The following is a 22,084-nucleotide window of genomic DNA, read 5'->3' on the forward strand; positions in this document are numbered from 1 at the left end:
CAAGAAATTAGGTCAAGCAACTGACACTGGGGGGGCACTAAGTTGCAAAGACCCTAGGGACCACGAGAGACCCCTGATGAAGACTCTGGAATACCAAAGATGGACTGCCTGCAAAGCGTGGGGTTATGAAAATAATTTGTTTAATGCATTAACTAAGCAGTAGAAACAAGTGAATATGCAATAGGAGTATGTAATAAATACGAAGAAGTGCGAATCACATGCACGCTTGATGAGAGGAGCGATCCTCTGAGCGTCTGATGCACTGTAATAAAAGTGCTGCTTGTTAACACTTTCAAAACCGTGTTAAAGAGTCTTTTGGCTGAGTTTTCGGTACCAATTGAGATCCTTTGGCATCAAAACTCTTGAGCAGGGGGGAAAATATCTGTGAAGTTCCTGCTAAAAGTGTTGAAGAATGAACGTGGGACAAGTCATGCTCAGATGCTTTATTCCTGTGTCGGAGAGCACAGCAGAACGTTTCTCCGCATTTGCAATCGCGTATTGGCGCAGCCGCCGCTGCTGCCCGCCCCGCGTCCCGCCGTCCCGCTCCCGCCGTTCCGCCTCCGCCCCGCCGTCCCGCTCCCGCCGTTCCGCCTCCGCCCCGCCGTTCCGCCTCCGCCCCGCCGTTCCGCCTCCGCCCCGCCGTTCCGCTCCCGCCCCGCGTCCCGCTCCCGCCGTTCCGCCTCCGCCCCGCCGTTCCGCTCCCGCCGTTCCGCTCCCGCCCCGCGTCCCGCTCCCGCCGTTCCGCCTCCGCCCCGCCGTCCCGCTCCCGCCCCGCGTCCGCGTTTTCTCTCCAGACGCCTCGCGGGGGGCGGGGCCTCGCCGTTCCCGCCCTCAGGTCACGCGGCGGCCGGCGCGCGGGCCGGGGCCGGGGCGCGCTGTGGCACTGCGCGTGCGCGGGGCCCGCCCCGGGCGGGGCGGCCATGGCGGGGGGCGGAGGCGCGGCCGCCGCGGCGCCCAACTCGGGCCGGGGCCGCCCCGCGCCGGCGCTGAGCGCCCTGGGGCTGCTGCAGACGCCGCGCAGCACGGGGGGCAGCACCGGCGGCTCCTGCAGCGGCGGGGCCGGGCCGAGCAGCTCCAGCGGAGGAGGCCGCGCTGCGGGCGGGGCTGCCGGGGCCAGGCCGCCGGTTCCCGGCAGAGGAGGTGGGGCGGCGGCGCTCTGCCCCTCCTTTACCCACCTGCCCTCTCGGCCGGGCGGTTCCAAGCGCCGGCACGGGCGGGGCCGCAGCGGCTGTGTGGCCAGAGACGCTGTTCTTCAGCCGTGTGGCAGTTGGAGTCGCTGCTCGCACTGGTTTCCTCAGCCTTTATTATTTTCCCTACTGAGCTTTTAGATATCAGTATCCGAGTTCCCTGCTGGGATCAATAAACTGGCTTCAATTGCAGCACGGTATTTGCTTTACTGGAGACGTGGACCACGTTCAGCTGGTTATGGATTTTGGTTTTGTGATTGGTTTTTTGGCTGATGGGTTTTGGTGGTGGTCGGTTTTCTTGGCTTGGCCTTTGCAGTAGCTTTAAGGGCCGTTATCCGGGACGCGTCGAGATGTTGCGACCCCGCAGCTGCTCCCTGAGTTCGAGACCCCGCAGCGGCTCCTGTGCCCCGAGCGGGGGCTCCAGCCCGCCCAGCCGACCCGGGCCTGCTCGCAAAGCCTGTGTCCTGTCAGGCAGGAAAAAATGTTCAAACTAGATTTTTTTTCAGTGGAGCAACTATAAAAAAGAATTAGAAATTCTTCTAACACTTGTTGAAATGCATTCTGAGGTACCTACCATTAGGCATAAGTTGGGAACAGGTAACATGTTCTCAGGTAATGTGCATGATCAGTCATGAATCCTACAAAAAATCTGAACAAAACAAGGCAAGAAAGCCCCTTAGATTGCTAATTTCAGTAGGGCGTAATTTATGTGTTAAATGTTGGTTTTAAAAAATACCTGCAGATGGTTTGGTTCATCTGGTCTTTAAATTACGTTTTTCACTATGTTACACCAGATTCAGTACATTCTAAAATAACAGCAAAGTCTCTTTGGCCAAACTTTGAATTAACTTATTCCAAAATCTACGTGAATGCTATTTGGGTTTGTATGTGTCTCAATACTTGGAATTTTTAAAGTTTTAATCTGAAATCCTCTGTTGTTGTTTTTTTTTTTTTTTATTAGAAAGCAATTATCCAGCCTAGATTAAGCATGTGATGTTGTTTTTAGTCAAGGGAACTGAAAATCAGTAAAATGCTATAAAATGATTTATTGAAACTAAAGAATTATATGAGAAAAAGAGATTTTGCAGGACTTAAAAATGTGGATAAGTCTTAAGATACATGTGTAAAAGAAACTGCAGATAACAAACATGTCCCAGATCATTGTATGAGTTCTGAGAGTTGAACCCCATAAATTCAAAGGGATATCTTTCTACAACTGAGGTGTTTTTGGACACGATTCTTTGTTTTCTTTTATTGTCCTTTTTCTAAAAAGAATGGTGAACTTAAAAAAAAAGAAAAAATAATGAACACGTGTATAGTTTCAGATACGGATTTTAAAACTGTTGGGCCAATGTGAGATAGAACTGACTTATAGAATGAATCTAGAATTCATTAGAATACAAAATTATGTGTTGTAAAGTGACTTATAGTACTTCAGGCCAACAACGTAAACAAATATTTTTATTGGTGCTGCAAGTGGTGCCATTGTGGAAAATAACCATATGGATATAGGCTTGTTTTCAAATCAGACTGATTTTTATTTCATTTTATACTTTGGAGGGCTTTTATGGAATGACCTTGAAGTTTATTGCTTGGATATATCTATTTATAGAAAGAAAGATAAAGTTTTCTAAGCTGTATATTTATATATTGCTTTCTGAATAAAAAATGATTCAAGTATTTTTTTCAGTGAAGCGATACACAATTTAATGTGTCTGCTTACAAAAGTTATTTTTTCCTCCCCTCCTCAGAATCATATTTTGGGGACAAAAGTTCTTGTGTAGAAAATACCGGCACGCTGAACCTCACAAGTTCTTCTTCTGTGCGAGGCCTGACCAGCGCATGTGTCAGAAAACCCCCCCTCTCTGCCAGCAGGTCGGTGTGCAGGAGCCACACCCCTCTCATGGGGTACTCAGGTGAGGTTGAAGCTCCTAAAGGAAATAGTCCTACTTACGTTTGTAACATTATTTTATTAAACATACTGTATTTTTAACGTGGTACAGTAAGATACTGAAATGTATTCAAAACATAATGTGTTTTGTACTACAGAGTGTGCCTGCCAATGAGAGGTGCACTCATAAGGCAAAATAGTGCTTTAAATACTGAGTAGATGTTTTGGTATTGCAACCTCTTGTCACTTACTTCACATTCATGTCTCAATTACCAATACAGTTAGAATTCAGACTTTTTCGAATTATGCAAAACTGAATTATTTTCTGGACGTGCTGGTTTGTGTGGTGACTGAAGAGCCCAAATTTATGCACATTTCTAATCTTTAGGCTTGTGATGTATTGTACATCACATATCGTGATATTATTCTCAAGTTTCCTGACGCAAGTTTTACACATTTTATGTTGGCATCTCCAAACATGTAGAACACTAGTACTGCAGAGGAACACTGACACAGTAGCTTGTTGGGTGTATGTTTGCCGTGCTTCTTATGAACAAAGCTGTGTTTGTGTGTGTCTGTGTATTTGTTTGTGCTTGCTGTATTGTATGTGCCATTCCTTGACCAGTCTTTCATTGATCTGTATTGAAGGCAGCGTATCCAGAATATCATATTCAGAAGAATGTTGTTTGGTCACTGTATTTTTTTTTTTAGTGTGACAAAATGAAAAACTAACCATCTTCCAAATAAAATGTGTGTAATTGCCATATGTAATCTAAAATACCTATTATCTTCACCCTTTAGTTGCATTTAAAAGAAGAGTTAATATTGTGATCACCTGCTACTGATGGGCCAGGGGTTATTCTGAGTATAAGATTCAGAATAACAATTACGTTATCAGCAGACCTCAGATGAAACTTTATGTGAATGCCGTTGCTGACATCTTATGGGCGACAGAATATAGGTAGAATAAATGAAGGTTCAGACTCGGTTGTGTGCAGCATCAAAGAGTTCGCTCAGGTGGTAGCCAGTTGCAGTTCAAACAGCCTTTTAATCTTAAATTCTTAGATAAACTCTGATTCTGATCTTGCTCTTCCAGATTCCTGGTAGGATTAGTTTTGATTCTTGGAGTACAAATGGAGTTTACTCAGAAGAAAGTGTCAGGTTTGGTGTATTCTGCATTCTCAGCAGGATTGTTCTGTTATTTCATTGCTCTTATTTCACTGCTTTTCGAGAGCACATTCTGTGAAGAACAAGGTAAGGTAACAGTGGAAAAGAATGTAAATAATCACCACGAAGCAAATGGAGTTCATCGGTGTTTAGATGTCTGTGCTATCAAAATCCAATACTGTTTAGATGTTTTTGGAAGTTTAAATGGGGCATTCCTTATCTATGCAAGTATTTTTCATACTTTGAGTACTTTAGTCTTAATGGTTCAGCAGAAAGTTAAAATTTACATCATGAGGGTTGTTTCCAGTTTGAGAAGTTACACCAAAATATATGCAGCAGCTGTTTTTCATAGTGTGTTAATTATGTCCATATTGCTCAGAAAGTTACACATTTGCTGATTTGAATAGCTGAGTCTCACGATTTTTGGTTGCAGATTTCCAAACAAAACATCATTAGTAGCTTCTCCAATAGAATTTGGAGGAATGTCACACCATTTTGCAAACATGAAAAAAAAAAAATCGGCTGAGATACTGAAAGAAGCACTGTGTACATACTTTCGGTCTTCCATAGATGAAAAGAAGTTTGGTACACTGAATTAAAGTGTATCACCCCAGGAGTTAAGTGTCACACTTGGGCAGCGCTGTAACTCGGCGCTCAGCAGCGTTCTGGAGCCGTCCAGCATCCTGTGGCGCGGGGCTCCCTCGCTGCGGGTCCAGACGTTGCTCACGGAGCTGTGGGGCTGGACCTCGGGGGAGCCGGGGAGGAGTGAGGGGGTCAGTGCCCTGTCCAACTGCTTATGCCCGGTTCTGACCACAGACCCCCCATCTCTGAGCCCGTCCTCGCTGCTCACAGCTCAGGTTCTGATCACAGACCCCCATCTCTGAGCCCGTCTTTGCTGCTCACAGCTCAGGTTCTGATCGCAGACCCCCCATCTCTGAGCCCGTCCTCGCTGCTCACAGCTCAGGTTCTGATCACAGACCCCCATCTCTGAGCCCGTCCTCGCTGCTCACAGCTCAGGTTCTGATCACAGACCCCCATCTCTGAGCCCGTCCTCGCTGCTCACAGCTCAGGTTCTGATCACAGACCCCCATCTCTGAGCCCGTCCTCGCTGCTCACAGCTCAGGTTCTGATCGCAGACCCCCATCTCTGAGCCCGTCCTCGCTGCTCACAGCTCAGGTTCTGATCGCAGACCCCCATCTCTGAGCCCGTCCTCGCTGCTCACAGCTCAGGTTCTGATTGCAGACCCCTATCTCTGAGCCCGTCCTCGCTGCTCACAGCTCAGGTGTGAGCACTGACACAGCCGTGCTGGAGGGCGGTTCGCCACTCGGTGCTGTTTAGAGTTCAGTACTGTATGGAGTCCTGTGGAAGGAGTGAGATGAAGGAATCCATTGAAATCCGTCTCCAGGCAGCTATTACTGCAATAAACCACAGTCGAACACAAACTAGCCCCATTTTTGAAATGACCTATTTGTGTCTGAAGGAGAAGAGATTAAGAAACATAGGTCTGTAGAGTTCAGCTTAGGTATAAATATCAGGTTTATTGTAGATCTATAGTACAGTCCCAAAGTAGATTTGCTGTGTTATGTTGAGCACATTGCTAGAGCAGCTGGGTTGGTGGTTTTATCTGCATGGGAAAAGAAAGAGACTACGTAAGAAAATGAAGTTTAGGGCCTTCAGAAGGAAAGACATGAGGGTAGTCTTACTTTTCACACAATCTTTGTAAGGGGTGTCTCAGAGTGGTAGCTGGATATTTGAAGAAGGAAGTGGGATTAGTTGAGTTTGTGATGGTATTTGGGAAAATTTAAGCCATACCCATTTTAAGATACTAAAAGTGTTTTTTAAAAACCCCACCAAAATGAAAATCAAATTATAGGCTCTCGAGCATACCGTAGATATACATTTTAGAATAATGTAATAAGTTTAGCATAAAATCAGATGAAACATGTATATATAAAAAAGACATTTGTTTGCCCTGAGTTGACGAGATCTAAGCCACCTCAGAGTTCTACTTTTAGTGTAATATTGACTTGCAGTATCTCTCTGCAATTAATATACCTGATTTTAATTAGCGGTAATAGCTATGCATTGTTTTGAATTTAAAATGGAAAATGTTTAATAACAGCATGCCTTTTGGCACGTACTAAACATCTTTTTGTTTAGTGCAGCTGTGGTGGCTCAGAAATTGTATCTTATCTTGCTGCAGAAATGTTATTAGTTCTGACGTGTAAGAGTATGATGTTCATACTTCGGAAAGTGTGCCTTGTCTGTACGGTGTGGAAAGCGAGGAGTTCAACAGCCAGGATTTAAAATTTTTAACAAAGTTTGGTAAATTGAAGGGGCTTTCTATGGATGTCAGAATGTTAACACATATTTCCCTTGGAATGTCAAAGTATGATTCCATGAGTGTAAAGTGGCTGGTAACTGAGTACTCACCTGTTTTACAGTGACATCCTCATCAGCGACCTCTGCTCACGCTGCCACGTCGGTGATCGCAGCGGTGGTGGAAGGAAGAGGCCTTGCCAGAGGTGAAGTGGGAATGGCCAGTATTGACCTAAAAAATCCTGAGATGATATTATCACAATTTGCAGATAATACAACTTATGCCAAGGTATTGTTGGATACTTACTTGCTGTATCCCTTACAGGCTAATTATTGTGACTTTCTTTCTTACAAATGATTATGACTAATTTTTAGTTTGTAGAAGAAATTTCTCAAGGTTGAAGTAACAAGTTCTAGAAAATGTGCAATGTTGGAAGGACTGCTATTTTCTTTACTGTGCCTCAGATAAAGAGGAAAGAATGTTTTGCCAAAGAAAAATAGCCTTTCTGCACAGTGCCCGTGTTTTGCTAGTGAGTCATATCAAGGTTATTGTATGTTCTTGCACACCCTTTTATTTTTGAATATTCTGTAAATCAATTCAGTAAAGTTTTGTGGTATTCTTTAAGTTCCTCAAGGTTTGCTTTAACTCTGATGCCTCTGAAGAAAACTTCCTAGTGATTATCAAATATTTTGGGCAGCAACAACTCTTCCTCCCACACCCCCAATACTCTTACATGATTTATTTTGTGTATTTTTTTATACTTGTTCACCTTTACATTGTTATCTGTCCCTACTTGCACATCTTAATTTCTAAGCACTTAAAATATAGTGTGTTTTGTCATGTTTCCCCCTTGAAAATTTGCGGATGATGATATAAAAGAATATAAATGCATAATGATGTTTGCCCTTTCTTATACAGTAGGCAGATAGAAAACTATATAGTGCACTTTAAATCCCTACAGCAGGTGTATCTAACAGAATCAAAGCAAAGCTGGCTTAAATATGCACATTTTGAGCCATATTGAAAAAGCTGAGCTGAGATAAATGTTATCAGAGGAGGTTAGAACGAAGTCTAAAAGAAGTCTCAGTCAAAAGATTATGTTGCATTTCTTCATCTTCCAGAGCACCATTAACTTCTCAGCTGCAGGCTCAGAAAGCTGCAGTCAGTTGAAAAGTCCTTCTCCCATCATAGCCTTGGAATATAGTTTTGGATATTTATCTCTTGCTTCAATGACAAGCGTGTTTGTGTTTAAATCTGAATCTATGTGTATCTGTAGATTCTATAATTCTTTATTGCTGGTTCATTATAATGTAAAAATATTTTAGGTTATGTATGGATTTTTATTGAATTATTTTGTTCAGGTTATTACTAAACTCAAGATATTAACACCATTAGAAATAATAATGTCAAACACTGCTTGTGATGCAGGAAACACAACAAAATTGTTCAGTCTGATAACAGAACATTTCAAGGTAAGCTCTTAAATTTCATTCCATAAGTTGGAGTTCTTGTTGATCACTTTTATATGATCGTTGATTTGGGAGTTTACTCAACTTCTGAAACCTCAAATGCAGTCAGTTTTTGTGTTCTCTATTTTTTACAGGGCTAATTTTACCATGGTAAAGAATAATCTAAATGCAGCTCCAACACTGCTAGTTCTAGTTCTGATAAATGTATCACAAAATAGGAAAAAGAGCACTGGCAGGGTAAAAGAGGGTGAGATGAACTAGTATATGTAATTTATGAGTATTAAAGCCTCAGAACTTGTAAAAGACTCTATTAATTACTACTCGAATTGCTTCCACTTCTACACTGCTGGTGGCTTCTTCATGGGTCCTCTTCTGCCTCCTGACCTCTCCTTTTTCTTGCATGAATCACTCGCGCATCACACAGAATCAATGACGTTGACTTATTGTCTTTATGCCTTATTTACCATTGAAGGTTTGATAATGATCCCTGGGCTTAAACCTTGGCAAGGGAAAACTACAGTTTGAATATGGACATTGCTGCTAGCATGAGAATAACTATTCCCCAAAAGTCATTAATTTTAACGAAATCCAGGTTAAATTCAAAATTTGGAGTAGCTAGTACTTGAGAGGAGAAGCAATATCCAAGAAAAAGCCCATGTACAATCTCGAAGCAGTAGTATGAGTCTTTTTGTATGTACTTGCTACCAGAGAGCAGGAAAGATGAGTGGACAACAGTGTGGCTTGTGCTAATCAGCTGGAATGAATCCTCCTGCAAAGACAGAGTGCTCAGTCACACATATCGTTAGAAAAATAGAGAAGTGTTTCTGAAATATTCTCTGTAACTTTTTAAACCATTTGCTTTCTCCCTCATCTTCACAGAATGTGACTTTTACAACTGTCCAAAGAAAATACTTCAATGAAACAAAAGGTTTGGAATACATAGAACAATTGTGTGCGTCTGAATTCAGCACCATTTTCATGGAGGTTCAATCAAAGTATGTTTAAATAAGGCAAAAGCATACTGTGTCCAGATAAGTTTTTAACAGCTTTTTACAGAGGTAGTACACAAGTCTGTGGCTTGTTGCAAAAGTTAGAAAGTCATAACAAAGCTGTTCTTTTATTTTGCCATCTAGTGTTTCTGATATAGCTAGAAACTTAAACAAAAAGCCCATTACAAATTCATCTTTAAAATTTGTTTGTTTGTTTGGGATTTTTTTGTTTTGTTTTGTTTTGTTTTCACAGCTTTCCACTTTCTCCTTTTCATTCTTTCTTCGAACAGCTATGATTTCCTGAGGCCAGAAAGAAAGGCAATGTTTTCCTTGTACCAAAAATTTTAAGTGGTGATACTTGGTGACCTGGGTGTTCAGGTCACATGTAACTACTGAAATCTGTATGTTCACAATACCAGCTGTGTAGTGTGGGGTGAGAAGTGCACAGACTCAGACATTCATGAATATTCAATTTACATGCGTCCATATGTACTATACATGGGGCAGAGCACACCTGAAGCATGCTGCTTTTTCAGTGCCGTCAATCCCAGTAGTTGTCAAGCACAAGTGTGAATGTGGTTTCTGTGGTTCACCACTTGGCTTTGAAGTATTTAAATAGCGCTATCCAACATTCATTAAAGATTGTTTCTTTTCAAGGTACTACTGTCTTGCAGCTGCTGCAGCTTTGCTAAAATATGTTGAATTTATTCAAAATTCAGTTTATGCTCCCAAATCACTCAAGGTGCGTTTCCAGGGGAGTGAGAAAACAGCTATGATAGATTCATCATCAGCGCAAAATCTCGAACTAGTAATTAACAACAGAGATTCTCGGTAAGAGTATTTAGGTTTACAAATTACACTGTTATAAAGGTGTATTTCGCCAAGTTTCCTTGATATTTCTGTCAATGAGCTGACCATTATATTTAATTATGTAGCACAGAACTTAAATACCATTCAGAGCAGTTAAAAAAAAATTTGGACAGAGAAATGCATTACACTTCAGCACAAAATTTCTAGCATAGGAAATCCTACAAGTGAATTGAGGGAAGCGATGATGCATAGTCATCTTTATGTTGATGTCTGTATTTTATCCTAACTTATAAATGATATAGGTGCAAAATTTCACAGATTGTGAAATGAAAGAGGCAACATTTCCACAAGAACTTTCTTATGTTGAATTAAAATGCCTAGGTTTTATTGATTTTACACAAGATAAATACTCCAGACTGGAAAGGTTGTTTCATTTTAATTTAACTCTACACAACAGTGGAAAACAAAGTAATTTCTCTAGTGATGGTCCCGTGCAATGTGGTACTCGATTGCACGGTCATTCTCCACGAGAACAACGCTTGGAGCTTCCTGCACCAGGACTGGTACTTGGATCACGTTTCAAGTTCTGTTTCAATCAATCTGTTTCTATGGCCCCAGTGTTTTCAGTTACCCTCTTTCAACTCAGTAACTTTGAAGGTTTCAGGTTTCTGAAACTGTTCAGGTATATACTAGATGTAAAGATTATAGGCTGTTTATTTTAAACAGATAAAATCATCTCTTACGTGTGAGACCCTGGGATGTGTAACATGCAAAAGCCATGAACATTAAAATAATGTTTATAAATCACAAGCATGTTATTTGTCTCCTGTATTGAGTGAAAGTCCGTTCTTTTAAAAAAAAAAAAATCAAAGCTTTTTTATGTATTGGACTTTGAAGTGTTTTAAATCATTTTCAGAAGCGTATTTTAATAAAAATGTTCTGATTAGTATTTGATCTCAGATGATAATTTGTCTCCTTTTGTAGGATTAGTTTGTTTGTTTTTAATTAGTTCAGTTGAGAGGAAAAATGTGAACTGCACCATGTTAGTAGGAACGGAATACTACTACAAAAAATGAGGAAAATACTGAGTGTAATTGTATTTCTGTAAATTATATAATGAGGGCTAATATTATATTAAAATACATCAAACTACCTGACTTTCTCAACTGCTGTAGTTCATCTAACGTACATAGTAAACAGGGAGGTGTTAAGCATCACTAAAGAACACCTCAAATGTGTAGGATACTCTTACCTGAAAACATAATTTGACATTTACCATCTTCGGTTTTCTGAGTGTATTCTTCACAACTGTTTGGTGTTTTTTTTTCAAAGGAATGGTCACACACTTTTTGGTGTCCTAAATTACACTAAAACTCCAGGTGGAAGTCGAAGACTTAGATCCAATATCCTGGAGCCACCAGTTGATGCCGAAACAATTAACATGAGACTGGACTGTGTTCAGGAATTACTCCAGGATGAGGAGCTCTTTTTTGGTCTTCAAGCAGGTAGTAGTTTATTTTTAATACATCATATTATATTTATTTTTTAAACATTTTTTCTAATCTGTGAAAGTATGCAATGTGACTCAATACGTTTGGTGGTTTGGTGTTGTTTTTTAATATAATTTGTCAGGTGACACATAGTGGAAGGAATCTTTATTATTATAGTGGTATTTTTCTCAAGTATTTTGCTAAGAAAAGTGAATTTCACAGATAAAATGGGTAGAAATCAGCCAATACCTTTTTCAAAGAATTTGGGTTTGTCTCTACCTCTATGACTAGATATGTGCTATGTTGGAAGTATATGAGCATACATAATGTATACTCTAAAAACAAATAAAGGCATCACTGATGTTGTACGTGTTGTGTATGGATATATTTTCCTGTTGCTTCATAAAACATAGTGGTCCAGACAAACTAAAAAAAAAAAAAACAAACAACAAGAAACCAAAACCAATGCCAGAGTATGAGCTAGTCCACCTGAAGCTGGATCATGTAATCTTAATCTTTATCACAAGAGATGTATGATTCAGTCAAACTTAAAGAATATTGCTGAATTGATGTGTGTCCACCTGTAAAATAATCACTACATGCTGAAGTATACTCTGTGTAGTTATGATAAAATAATATAGATAGCAGCAATTTTTAACCTGTTTTTTTCCCTGGTAAATAATTTGTGAAGATAGAATGAAAGAAAAAGATAAGCATAAGTTTCACTAAGTAATTGTATGCATTTAAAAAGTAGTTTTTATTACAATTTCCATTTGATTTCTGATCTGGGTACTTTTGTTTTACAGTTATCTCGAAATTCCTGGATACAGAACAACTACTTTCCGTTTTGGTACAAATTCCAAAGCAGGATACGGTGTGTTTCGAAATACACCTTAGATGATCAGTTGCCTGGCTATATATAAATGTGGTATCTATGCATGATATGGTAGGAAAAAGACTTTGCCTTAAAAAGACATGGACTAATGTTATCATAGTCTGAGAGTATATCTTATTTTACAGCAGTAGGAGATTCTTATAGGAGAACGTTAGAAAAATTTGAGTTTGCTTCAATATCACATTTATCTTAATTTATACAAACTGACTTCAAAAAAATGTTTACTTTTTCATCACTCCCCACCTTTATTCTTCGTAAGTGTGCATCCTATTTCACAGAATCACAGAATGTTAGGGATTGGAAGGGACCTCGAAAGATCATCTAGTCCAATCCCCCTGCCGGAGCAGGAACATCCAGGTGAGGTTACACAGGAAGGCGTCCAGGCGGGTTTTGAATGTCCCCAGAGAAGGAGAATCCACAACCTCCCTCGGCAGCCTGTTCCAGTGTTCCGTCACCCTCACTGAGAAGAAGTTTCTTTTGACAGTATTTTTGACAGTATATTTGACAGTACTAGGGCGAAAGAGGAATTTTCTTCACATCAGCATAAAAGGAAAAAGTGTGTTAACAGACATTTACTCTCTTATTTTGGAGGTTAATACAATTTTTAATAGCCAAAAGAAAATTAAGCATCTTTCTTACTAGAAATTAAATAATTTCTTAGCCTTTATGTAATACGAATCAATACAAATCAGTCTTTATTGTCCGAAAGATTATTTTGAAAAAGGTTCTTAAGAAGCACTCTTGACCTTGCTCAGCTGTGCTTATAATACAGATAAAACTGTATTTGATTACTAAGTCAATTGTGTAAACATACAAAGTCAGAAATGAGACTTGGCTGTTAGTTTCCAATAGCCAGACGTTGTGTGAGCTAAGTGCAGGTTTTTCATGCAGGTGTTCAGTGTTCCTTCTGAACAGCACCTGACAGAAAACAATACATGTCCTTGCAGAGCAGAAGCCGCACCAAGTGAGACAGGAGTGTTCTCATCAGCAGAGAACCTCAGCTCCGAGCACACGGGGACACAGCCGGGTTATGAATAATGTCTGGAAGCCCCTTCTGCGAGCAGTTCTCACCTTGACCTGTGCTTTTCTGTTAACCTTTGAATGCAAGGAATAAGTAATGTAGTGAAGAATTGATTCCTGTGAAGTTTTCTCAGGGTCCTGTCTTAGGGTTTAAAAGAGTGCCCTGCTCTTGTCTTTTACCTTAAATCACACATCTTACAAGGTGGACCAAAATGAAACGCAGATAAAAGCCTTTATTCGTAAAAGCATAAATAGACAATAAAGCTATAAATGCTTATAACAACATAGTTGAGTCGAAAGACAAGCAATACTTGATCTGTTTATGTTAAGGCTTCAGCAGAAAGGCATTTTATCCCTCAGCCACAGTTTCAGTCTGTGAGCGCCCTGTGCCTCGTGTTGCAGCCATTGGAGCCTCAGGAACTGGTGAACAGGGAAGGCTCCATCACAGAGCACCTGGGAGAATTACTGAATGTTCCTTCAGATTCATGTTCCTTCAGATTCACATTCCTTACAAACCCCTCTTTCCTTCTTAGTATCTACAGAGAATTTCCCCTTCGAAGTCTTTTGGAGCTGAAGACAGAGATAATCTTTGCCTTGAAAATCACTCTATCATGTTTTAAACCAGGAGATAGTTGTGATTAACTAAACTGAGGTTTCTCTTCTTTCAGTATACCAATGTTTCTTCTTAACTAGTTTGTAAACAGAAATTGCTGGAGGGTATAAAAACTCTCTTCCCTCCTAGTGACTATTAACACATTTCAAAGAAAGATTTTTTTCATCAGACCTTGCTTTGTGTATTAATCTGTACGTTAACACATGCATTACAAACATCAAAACAGGATAAATACGTGTAGCTTACTACTGGATCTTGGTTGAGACCAGACACAGCAGTAACCACTGTGAGCCTGAGGTCACTGAACCTCAGCTTTTTTTCTACTAGGCATATTGTAACCGTTCGATCGTAAGTTACATTTGCCTGCTGTACTTGAATAAGGTATTTCTGCCAATGCGTTCGAGGCTTCTGCTTGCCTGTGTTTGCGCTGGTGTGGCAGCATCATAGGGACTTACAACTTTTTCTTCTTGCGTGCTGACTTACCTGCTTAGTAAATTACTTGTCTAATGCCAGTTAAAGAAATCAGGTACAGGCTCCAGCAAGACTGTAATAAATGCAGAAAAATCTCTTTAATGACATATCCAGAAAGCTGAATGTTTATTGCTCCCAGCTTTCATTGCAGAGATCTGTAACATGAAGGAAAGATCAGGTGTGCGACTAAAACTGGCTGGATGTCTTCGTGTATACACGGGACCGTGTACACCAAACTTTTAACTGCGCTGTTTTCAATCTTAACTGGCTGCAATGTAGCAGAGCATATTATTCATGCAACAGACATGTTAATTCAAGTGCTGACTTGCTTTTATTACCCTATTCCATATGTTCCACTCCCACTCTCCATAAAAATTTTCACTGCAGAATGTTCCCCCGGCTGTCACGTCCCGCCCAGAGGTGTGGGGGGGGAGGTGACTCAGATTCGTGGTCCCCTTAGTTAGAAAAGAGTATATGGGATACTCAAAGACCATAAACAAAAAAAACCCAAACGCCTTTTATTTTGCAGCTTGGCCCAATTAGCAGACGAATTAGCAGCAGCAGGAAGATTTATGCTACTTAAGCCAAATTGGTGAACAGTTTAACAGCAAAAGGATTTACACAAAAGAGTTTTGTGGCTGTAAGCCTTATGTTGTACTACTCATAGAGGGAGAGACAAAGAAATAGGGATATAGGAAAGGAAAAGAGAACGAAGGGCAGAAAGCCCGTGAGGATCTGGCCGTCGCAGCCCCAGCGCGGCCGGCAGGACTTGCAGTCCGGACCAGGGATGTGTGGCCCCCGCAGGCCCGGCTGAGCTGCCGGGTTTGTAGTTCGGGAAGTCTGGGCGGTGACAAAAAGGGAAAAATCCTGAGACATCTCGAAGGGTCTCGGCTTTTCCCTTTGTGCCGCGCTGGGCCGATCAGCAGCCGGAGCTCCTGCCCTCCGGCACGTCCCCGTCCTGTGTCAGCCGCGGCCTTTGGCTGCGGCTCCTCGGCTTGTGTTGGGGTGTAAATCGCGATTCACCTTCTCCTGGGTGCCCCATCTGCTGCTACTGGACACAGTGTCTGAGACGGGATTCTTTTCGGTCTGACAGTGACTCATCACTGCGGGCTGGACTGTTGTTGCCATAACCTTTGAGACACAATTCTCGTGAGTCTCTGGCACAGGCAGCAGATGGTGCTTGTCTGAAAAGCCCCCAGTTTCAATCACTACAAGGGTTTGTGGTTTGTTCAACATGAACATTCTCTCATCCTAAGGAGGACTGTCAACTGACAATCTTGTTGAGATGTGTTGCTTGAAAAATCATGTCATCGGTGAAATCAAGTACTTCCTCTTATGTAATCTGCATATATAAGCAAATTAAAGATATCTGGACAAAACAATATCCTTAAAAGACCCTCTTGTCCCAATTATTCTGGACGGGGCTCTGAGCAGCCTGATCTAGTTGAAGGTGTCCCTGCTCATTGCAGGGGGGTGGACTAGATGGCCTTTAAATGTCCCTTCCAACTCAAACCAGCCTATGATCTATGAAGGATCGCTAGGAGCTGGATCAACTTCCAATGTTTGGTGGAAATGAGGACCACCTGTTCTGGATTACTTGGTCACCCATCTTAAGAACAAATTCAGTAGATTCTGTGCCTGAAGAAGTTCCAGACATGTGATAAATGGTTTCTTTTCTCACAGGGAGAAGGTGCTGGTATTTTTGGTTTAAATTAATTTCCAGGAAATACAAAAGTTAAACTAGATCCACTGACATGGCACTTAAATCTGTAGGACTTAAAGACTATAGCACAAAAACACAGTCAGCCACTTCTCTGAATCCTTACGCTTTACATATCAGAGTGACTGTGGACAAATTAATTTCAGATGCTGTAAAGGATAGGCTGCATTTTAGTTATCAACTATGGCTGTATTCATTCATTTTCTCCCTTTGAACCTAAAATGCAGCATGTACAAAGGTCCACTTTCAAGGCCGGTTCAGTTATAATTCCTGTAAGAACTATTTTAGCAAAGGTACGTTCCATTACAAAGGACCAACTCTTCACATATGGCCTTATCTGTAGTTTTGATGTCTGATTCCATCCCATCATGGGGCTTAGACCCCATATTTATTTACAGATTATGATTCTTCCATTCACACATTCAGCGTTGTTTAGTCCGATCTTTTACGGAAGACAACTTTTTATAGGAGGTAAGATAAGGCAAGAGATACCCTCTGCCACAAGAGTAAGGATTTCACATGGGTCATACAGCTGCGTTCGTGGTCAAAACTGACACTAGATTTTCTTTGGAACAAACAATGTGCTTACCTGTGCTGGTTTCTTAAAATCCTCACGCAGCGGATGTGTACTGCTGTGCAGTACAATATGCCCTAATATCAGCAGCACAGTTCTTTATTGTAAATGTTAATGGAGCATACAAAACAAGGTAGAGTGTATGTGGTCAAAACATTTTGAAGAGCAGTCATTATTACAAGCAATATTTTAAAAACATTAATTGGATTTTTTTTCCAATTACACTGACAGATGTTTAAGGATAGAAATATATTAACCAAAGGTAAGTCAAACTGGCTTATGTTGTGTTTAACAGCATATATGAAAGGGCTATACTTCTTAATGACGATGCATAATGTATTCCCTTCAAAAGAGTCTACAAGCTACTGTAGAGCTTTTATAGAGCTATGCATACGTAGAAGAATAAAAGAAGTTTTCACGGCTTGGGTTAGCAGAGTGTTCTCAGACTCAATCATCAGTGCAGACATACGAAAATATTAGCTACTGATGGGCAAACTATCAGAGTAAGCAATGTAAAAATTAGGTAGTTTTTTAATGCAGTCGCATATCAAGTTGTCAAAGTGAGCTTATAAAGTATTTTAGCAATTTTCATTAAAAGTATAAACCTATTACAGTTAACAGTATGAGTTCTGCTAGTTCTTAAGTACTTTTTTTAAACAGGTGGATATACAAACACTTCCAATATTTGTAAAATTTTTCAACAGGTTAAAACCGCTGAATCAAAAATAACTAATTTAATCTACCTGAAGCATACTCTTGAACTTGTGGAACCTCTAAAAGTAAGCTATCTCTGTCATTTTTTAGAATAGAGACCATTTTGTCCTTAATGTTATACAGTACAGTTTGTTAAATGTCATAGATTATAGAATATCTCAAGTTGGAAGGGACAGATAAGGATCATTGGGTCAACAAAAAAAATTACTTTGTATCTTGCAGAACACAATACTGCCAATGTAGTTTGTTGTCTTAAGCCAATTGGAAGTATGCATTTGAATCTAACACTCTTAAGAACTGAAATCCTGTCATAACAAACAATTAACTGAAACTCCTGCTCAGATTCTCTAAGCTGCTTATGCAACCACTAATAAGCATCAGAGAATCTAAAACCTTTCAGACTTTTAAAAGGGCTACAAAAAGAAGTAACCGTTCATGTCTGCATTCTAATCTTAAACAGGCTGCATTAAGAAGCTGTAACACATCGCTGCTAAAGGCTTATTACAATTCTCTTGAAGATACAAGGTATTTGTCGTAATACTTTAGCTAGTATGTTAGAAATTCTAATTTTAAGAATGTCTGTAAGATTAAATTTGTTGAAGCTTTGCCTATTTGTAGTTACAGGTATAGCTTAATGATTTTGCCTAAAAGCAGATTTTAATTGTCAACATTCCAATTTTCAACTAACAAATAAATACAGGGGGAAAAAGCAAAAAAAGAAGGTTAGCTATGATACTGCAATTGCTGATGAACTGCACTCAATTAGAAATAATTCTTAAAAGACAGAAGTAGTGGTTTCCTGGAGTCCCCATAATAATGCAAAAATCAACGGTTGGCTGTGTATTTGAGAAAGAGCTTATATCTCCAAAGATTTGAATTATATCTTTGGTGAGACATAAATATAGTCATACTTAATTCTGAGACAAAAACAGACGTGAAATTTAGTGTTTAGTGTAACAGTAGATAATTTGCTTCAGTTATTTGTAATACTCTTATTTGTAATTTGGGGATGATATTGCAAATACAAATTGTAAAATATTGTGTAGCTAATTAGCAATACAACTAATCTTGCAGGTTTGGAATAATACTTGAAAAGATTACAACTGTAATTAATGATGATACAAGGTACACAAAAGGATGTCTGAGTATGAGGACCCAGAAATGCTATGCTGTGAAGCCTAACATCAATGAATTCCTTGACATAGCTCGTAGAACATACACAGAAATTGTCGATGACATAGCAGGTATTTCTAAACCAAGTTTTTTATTTATTTAGAGTTCAAAGTGCATTGCACCTGGCATATAGAAGCCATGTAATCATATGATTGTAACCTTTTCCTATGTAAAAGATGTTTAGTATTAGCATAAACTGATTGTCATTTATAATTAATTGAAGTACTTTTGAGATACATATTGAGATTCTCCTTTTGTAGATAAAACTTCAGTTTTATTTTAATGAAGTTGAACAACTATATTGTAATTCCTGTATTTAAAACCGTGTTGACCCTTTTCCTCTAACAGTACAAAAAAGTTAAAGTAATGTAGCCGAGTTATTCCAACTAAAACATTCTGCGTAAAACATATAAATCTTCGTTTTAGCTTTCTGAATTGAAATATCTGAATGAGTTCTTTGTTCTTTATATTTTAAGCAGTCTTGATCTATCTGTGGACTACTTTTTAGCCAAGCTATTAAGAGTTGGAAAATACAAACAAAAGGAATTTTAGCGTGATGTCTTTTTCTGTGCATTAGGAACCTTCCTGTTTATCATTAAGTCAAAACAGAAGGAAAAAAATCATCTGGAATGGATATACATGTATTTTTGTTTTAGAATAAAGTGTAGATTTCTAGCTAAAGGACCATCATCTTAGTTTACTATATAATTGGAAACTTCATAGAGCATCAGAAACTTTAGCATCTGTCTCATGTTGTGAGCTTCCTGTTTTCTTCTAGTCTGACATTCTACATAGTGAAAAGTACAGACGCTATTGTTTTTTATTTCCTAAACCTTCCAAAATTTGGTAGCTGCTAGGATTCCAGAACATGTGAACAGATGTGTTCACCTTAACTGTTTTCACCGTAGCGCACATGCTCGCAGAAGGGATTCCTCTTTCTTTTCCACTTTACTGGATTAAACTCTAAGGGACTCCAAGACTGAAATACTGATGTCATCTACGTGGACTTCTGTAAGGCCTTTGATATGGTCCTCCATAACATCCTTATCACTAAATTCGAGAGAGAGATGGGTTTGACTTATGGACTAAAGAAAGAGAGATGGATATGAGATGGGTAAGGAATTGGCTGGGTGGTCGCATCCAAAGAGTTACAGTCAATGGCTTGATGTACAGGTGGAATCTAGTAATGAGTGGTGTCCCTCAAGGGTCCGTGCTAGGACCCTCCTCAGTGACACAGATAGTGGGACCGAGTGCACCCTCGGCAAGTCTGCAGGCGGCACCCAGCTGAGCGGCGCCGTTGATTTGCCGGGGGGAAGAGGTGACACCCCGAGGGACCCTGGCAGGCTGGAGGAGCGGAGCTGTGTGAACCTCTTGAAGTCCAACAAGGCCAAGTGTGCGGCTCTGCACTCAGGGCAGTCCCTGGTGTCAGCGTAGGCTGGGGGATGTGTGGATTGCAGAGAAGGACTCTGGAATACTTGTGAACAAAAAATTGGACATGAGCCGGCAATGTGTGCTCGCGGCCCAGAAAGCCAAGTATCCTGGCCTCATCAAAAGAAGTGTGGCCTGCGGGTTGAGGGAAGAGGTTCTCCCGCTCTGTTCTGCTTTGGTGAGACCCTGCCTGAGCACTGTGTCCAGCTGTGGGGTCCCCAGCACAAGACAGACAAGGGCTTAGGGCAGTGAGCAGCAGGGAAACACCACTAACTCGCTCCATCCTTTCTTCTCAGAGGAGTACCACACTATGATCATCTTTGCAGTATTCAAAATTCCTGTGATTTAACAGGACAAATTCTTCTGTCACCCGACAGTTTTCCACATATGGTATCTTCTCAGCCAGGAACAAGATGGATTTAAGGAGGGGATTGCAAATGTAAAGCATTACCTGCAGTGTGTGGAAAGAAGATCCCTCAGAGTCATGAACTAGTTGAAAACTGAGAGTCCCCAGTCTACAGTTGGTATTTTTTCTGCTAATTAGATAGTGACGCTAAGTGCTTGAGCAAACTTTCCATAGTTAGGCCCACCTGGGAGTTGTTTGAATGCATGAACCGTCTTTCAAGAACACATGAATTTATCTGATTCTCCACTGGAATTTTTCTCCCAATAACTTTATGCCACCAGATTTGTTGCATTGATATGTTACTTAAATAATTCCCTGAAGACCCACCTCTACGGCCTTTTATCATGTTACTTGCCTGACACATTCGATGCCTGTAAATCACAGTAACAGTGTGCATCTTTGTGCAACACAAACATATATGTGTAATTTGGGTCAAATCTTTATTTGGTTTATGTAGGTATGATAACACAACTTGCAGAAAAGTACAACCTACCAATGAAAACAAGCTTCAGCTCTGCTCGTGGGTTTTTTATCCAGATGAGTGTTGATTGTTCTGCATTACCCAACGGCCAACTTCCTTCAGAATTCACAAAGGTATCGGTACTAGATTTGTTTTTTCGTAATATGTTTGTATACTTAATGTATAATACATTAAAAAAGCATACTTTATACAGTAACTTAAGCAACAAAATAATTTCAGTGACGATATCTAGAAGTAAATGAAGGTATAACTGATAATTTTATAGCTGCCATATTTGTAGTTAATACGGTCAGAAATGTGCAATTACATGCAGTTATGTTGTGTGTACATATGAAGTTGTATACCTTGCTGATAACTGCACTCTATTGTAGGCTTTTTTCATAAAAATTGATATGGGAAAAATGAAACCAGGTGGTGTTTCTTCCACTCCCACCCTCCGCCCCCCAATATTGTTACCAGTTTGCTTTTTAGAAACTGTTTCTGATAATATGGCAAGTTCTTATTGTTGGTTTGAATTCCCTGTAGATCACTAAAATGAAAAACACATACAGCTTCACTTCAGCAGATTTAATAAAAATGAATGAAAGATGTCAGGAGTCCCTGAGAGAAATCTATCACATGACCTACTTGTAAGACCGTTTAAAACTATTTAATATTTGCTAACTACATTTATTTTGTCCAGTTAACAGCTAATTGCACATTTTCTTAAAGCTGTCTTTCTGTTAAGTTATGGCTATTTACAGAAATAATCCAAAGCGACACTGATCCAGCATTCTTCTTGAGTTAAAAAAACCCCATAAAGCGTGTATTGTGTTAAACATGACTACAAATATATAGGCATTTATTAATAAGGGTGGCCTTAATATTTACTAAATTTTTATGGGTGAATTACCTACACAAAATGACACAATGCATTGATTTTGTAATGCAGACTTGTTACTTTTAATCCATTCCTTGCATTTCCAGTAGAACTGTCTATATCTGTGTTTTGTCCTTGCTGCGTGTCAGGTTGCTCTGCTGCCTATTTCAGAAGACTCACTAAGTGTAATGTTGCATGTAAATTTTATGGAAATTCCTTCCAGAAACTATGTGGGGTTTTTATTAATGTGAAGACCTAGGGGAATTAAGAGTTGCATTTGATGTATTAATAAAACATACGTGATTCCATAGCTATATTTTTAGTTCATTCTCTCGTGAAGCTTTCTTATGAGCTGTTGCCATGTGAGCTATGTGTCCTGTGTCTGATAGCAGAAATTGACCTGAGAT

At 40.0% G+C, this 22,084-nt stretch overlaps 1 protein-coding gene across 1 annotated transcript in view; it reads left to right on the forward strand.

Annotated features, from left to right (window-relative positions):
- The first annotated feature begins 920 nt into the window (after positions 1–920).
- MSH4 (mutS homolog 4) overlaps positions 921–22,084 on the forward strand; it is a 28,808-nt gene continuing 7,644 nt past the window's right edge. The window contains exons 1-13 of the mRNA XM_065640566.1: positions 921–1,140; positions 2,939–3,103; positions 6,690–6,853; positions 7,927–8,037; positions 8,914–9,029; positions 9,681–9,854; positions 11,166–11,338; positions 12,130–12,197; positions 17,321–17,395; positions 17,791–17,855; positions 18,405–18,574; positions 20,795–20,931; positions 21,344–21,447. Coding sequence (XP_065496638.1) covers positions 921–1,140; positions 2,939–3,103; positions 6,690–6,853; positions 7,927–8,037; positions 8,914–9,029; positions 9,681–9,854; positions 11,166–11,338; positions 12,130–12,197; positions 17,321–17,395; positions 17,791–17,855; positions 18,405–18,574; positions 20,795–20,931; positions 21,344–21,447 — 1,742 coding nt within the window. The remainder of the gene's footprint in view (positions 1,141–2,938; positions 3,104–6,689; positions 6,854–7,926; positions 8,038–8,913; positions 9,030–9,680; positions 9,855–11,165; positions 11,339–12,129; positions 12,198–17,320; positions 17,396–17,790; positions 17,856–18,404; positions 18,575–20,794; positions 20,932–21,343; positions 21,448–22,084) is intronic.

This window comes from Caloenas nicobarica, chromosome 8, assembly GCF_036013445.1.
Source record: "Caloenas nicobarica isolate bCalNic1 chromosome 8, bCalNic1.hap1, whole genome shotgun sequence".
Taxonomy (NCBI): Eukaryota; Metazoa; Chordata; class Aves; order Columbiformes; family Columbidae; genus Caloenas; species Caloenas nicobarica.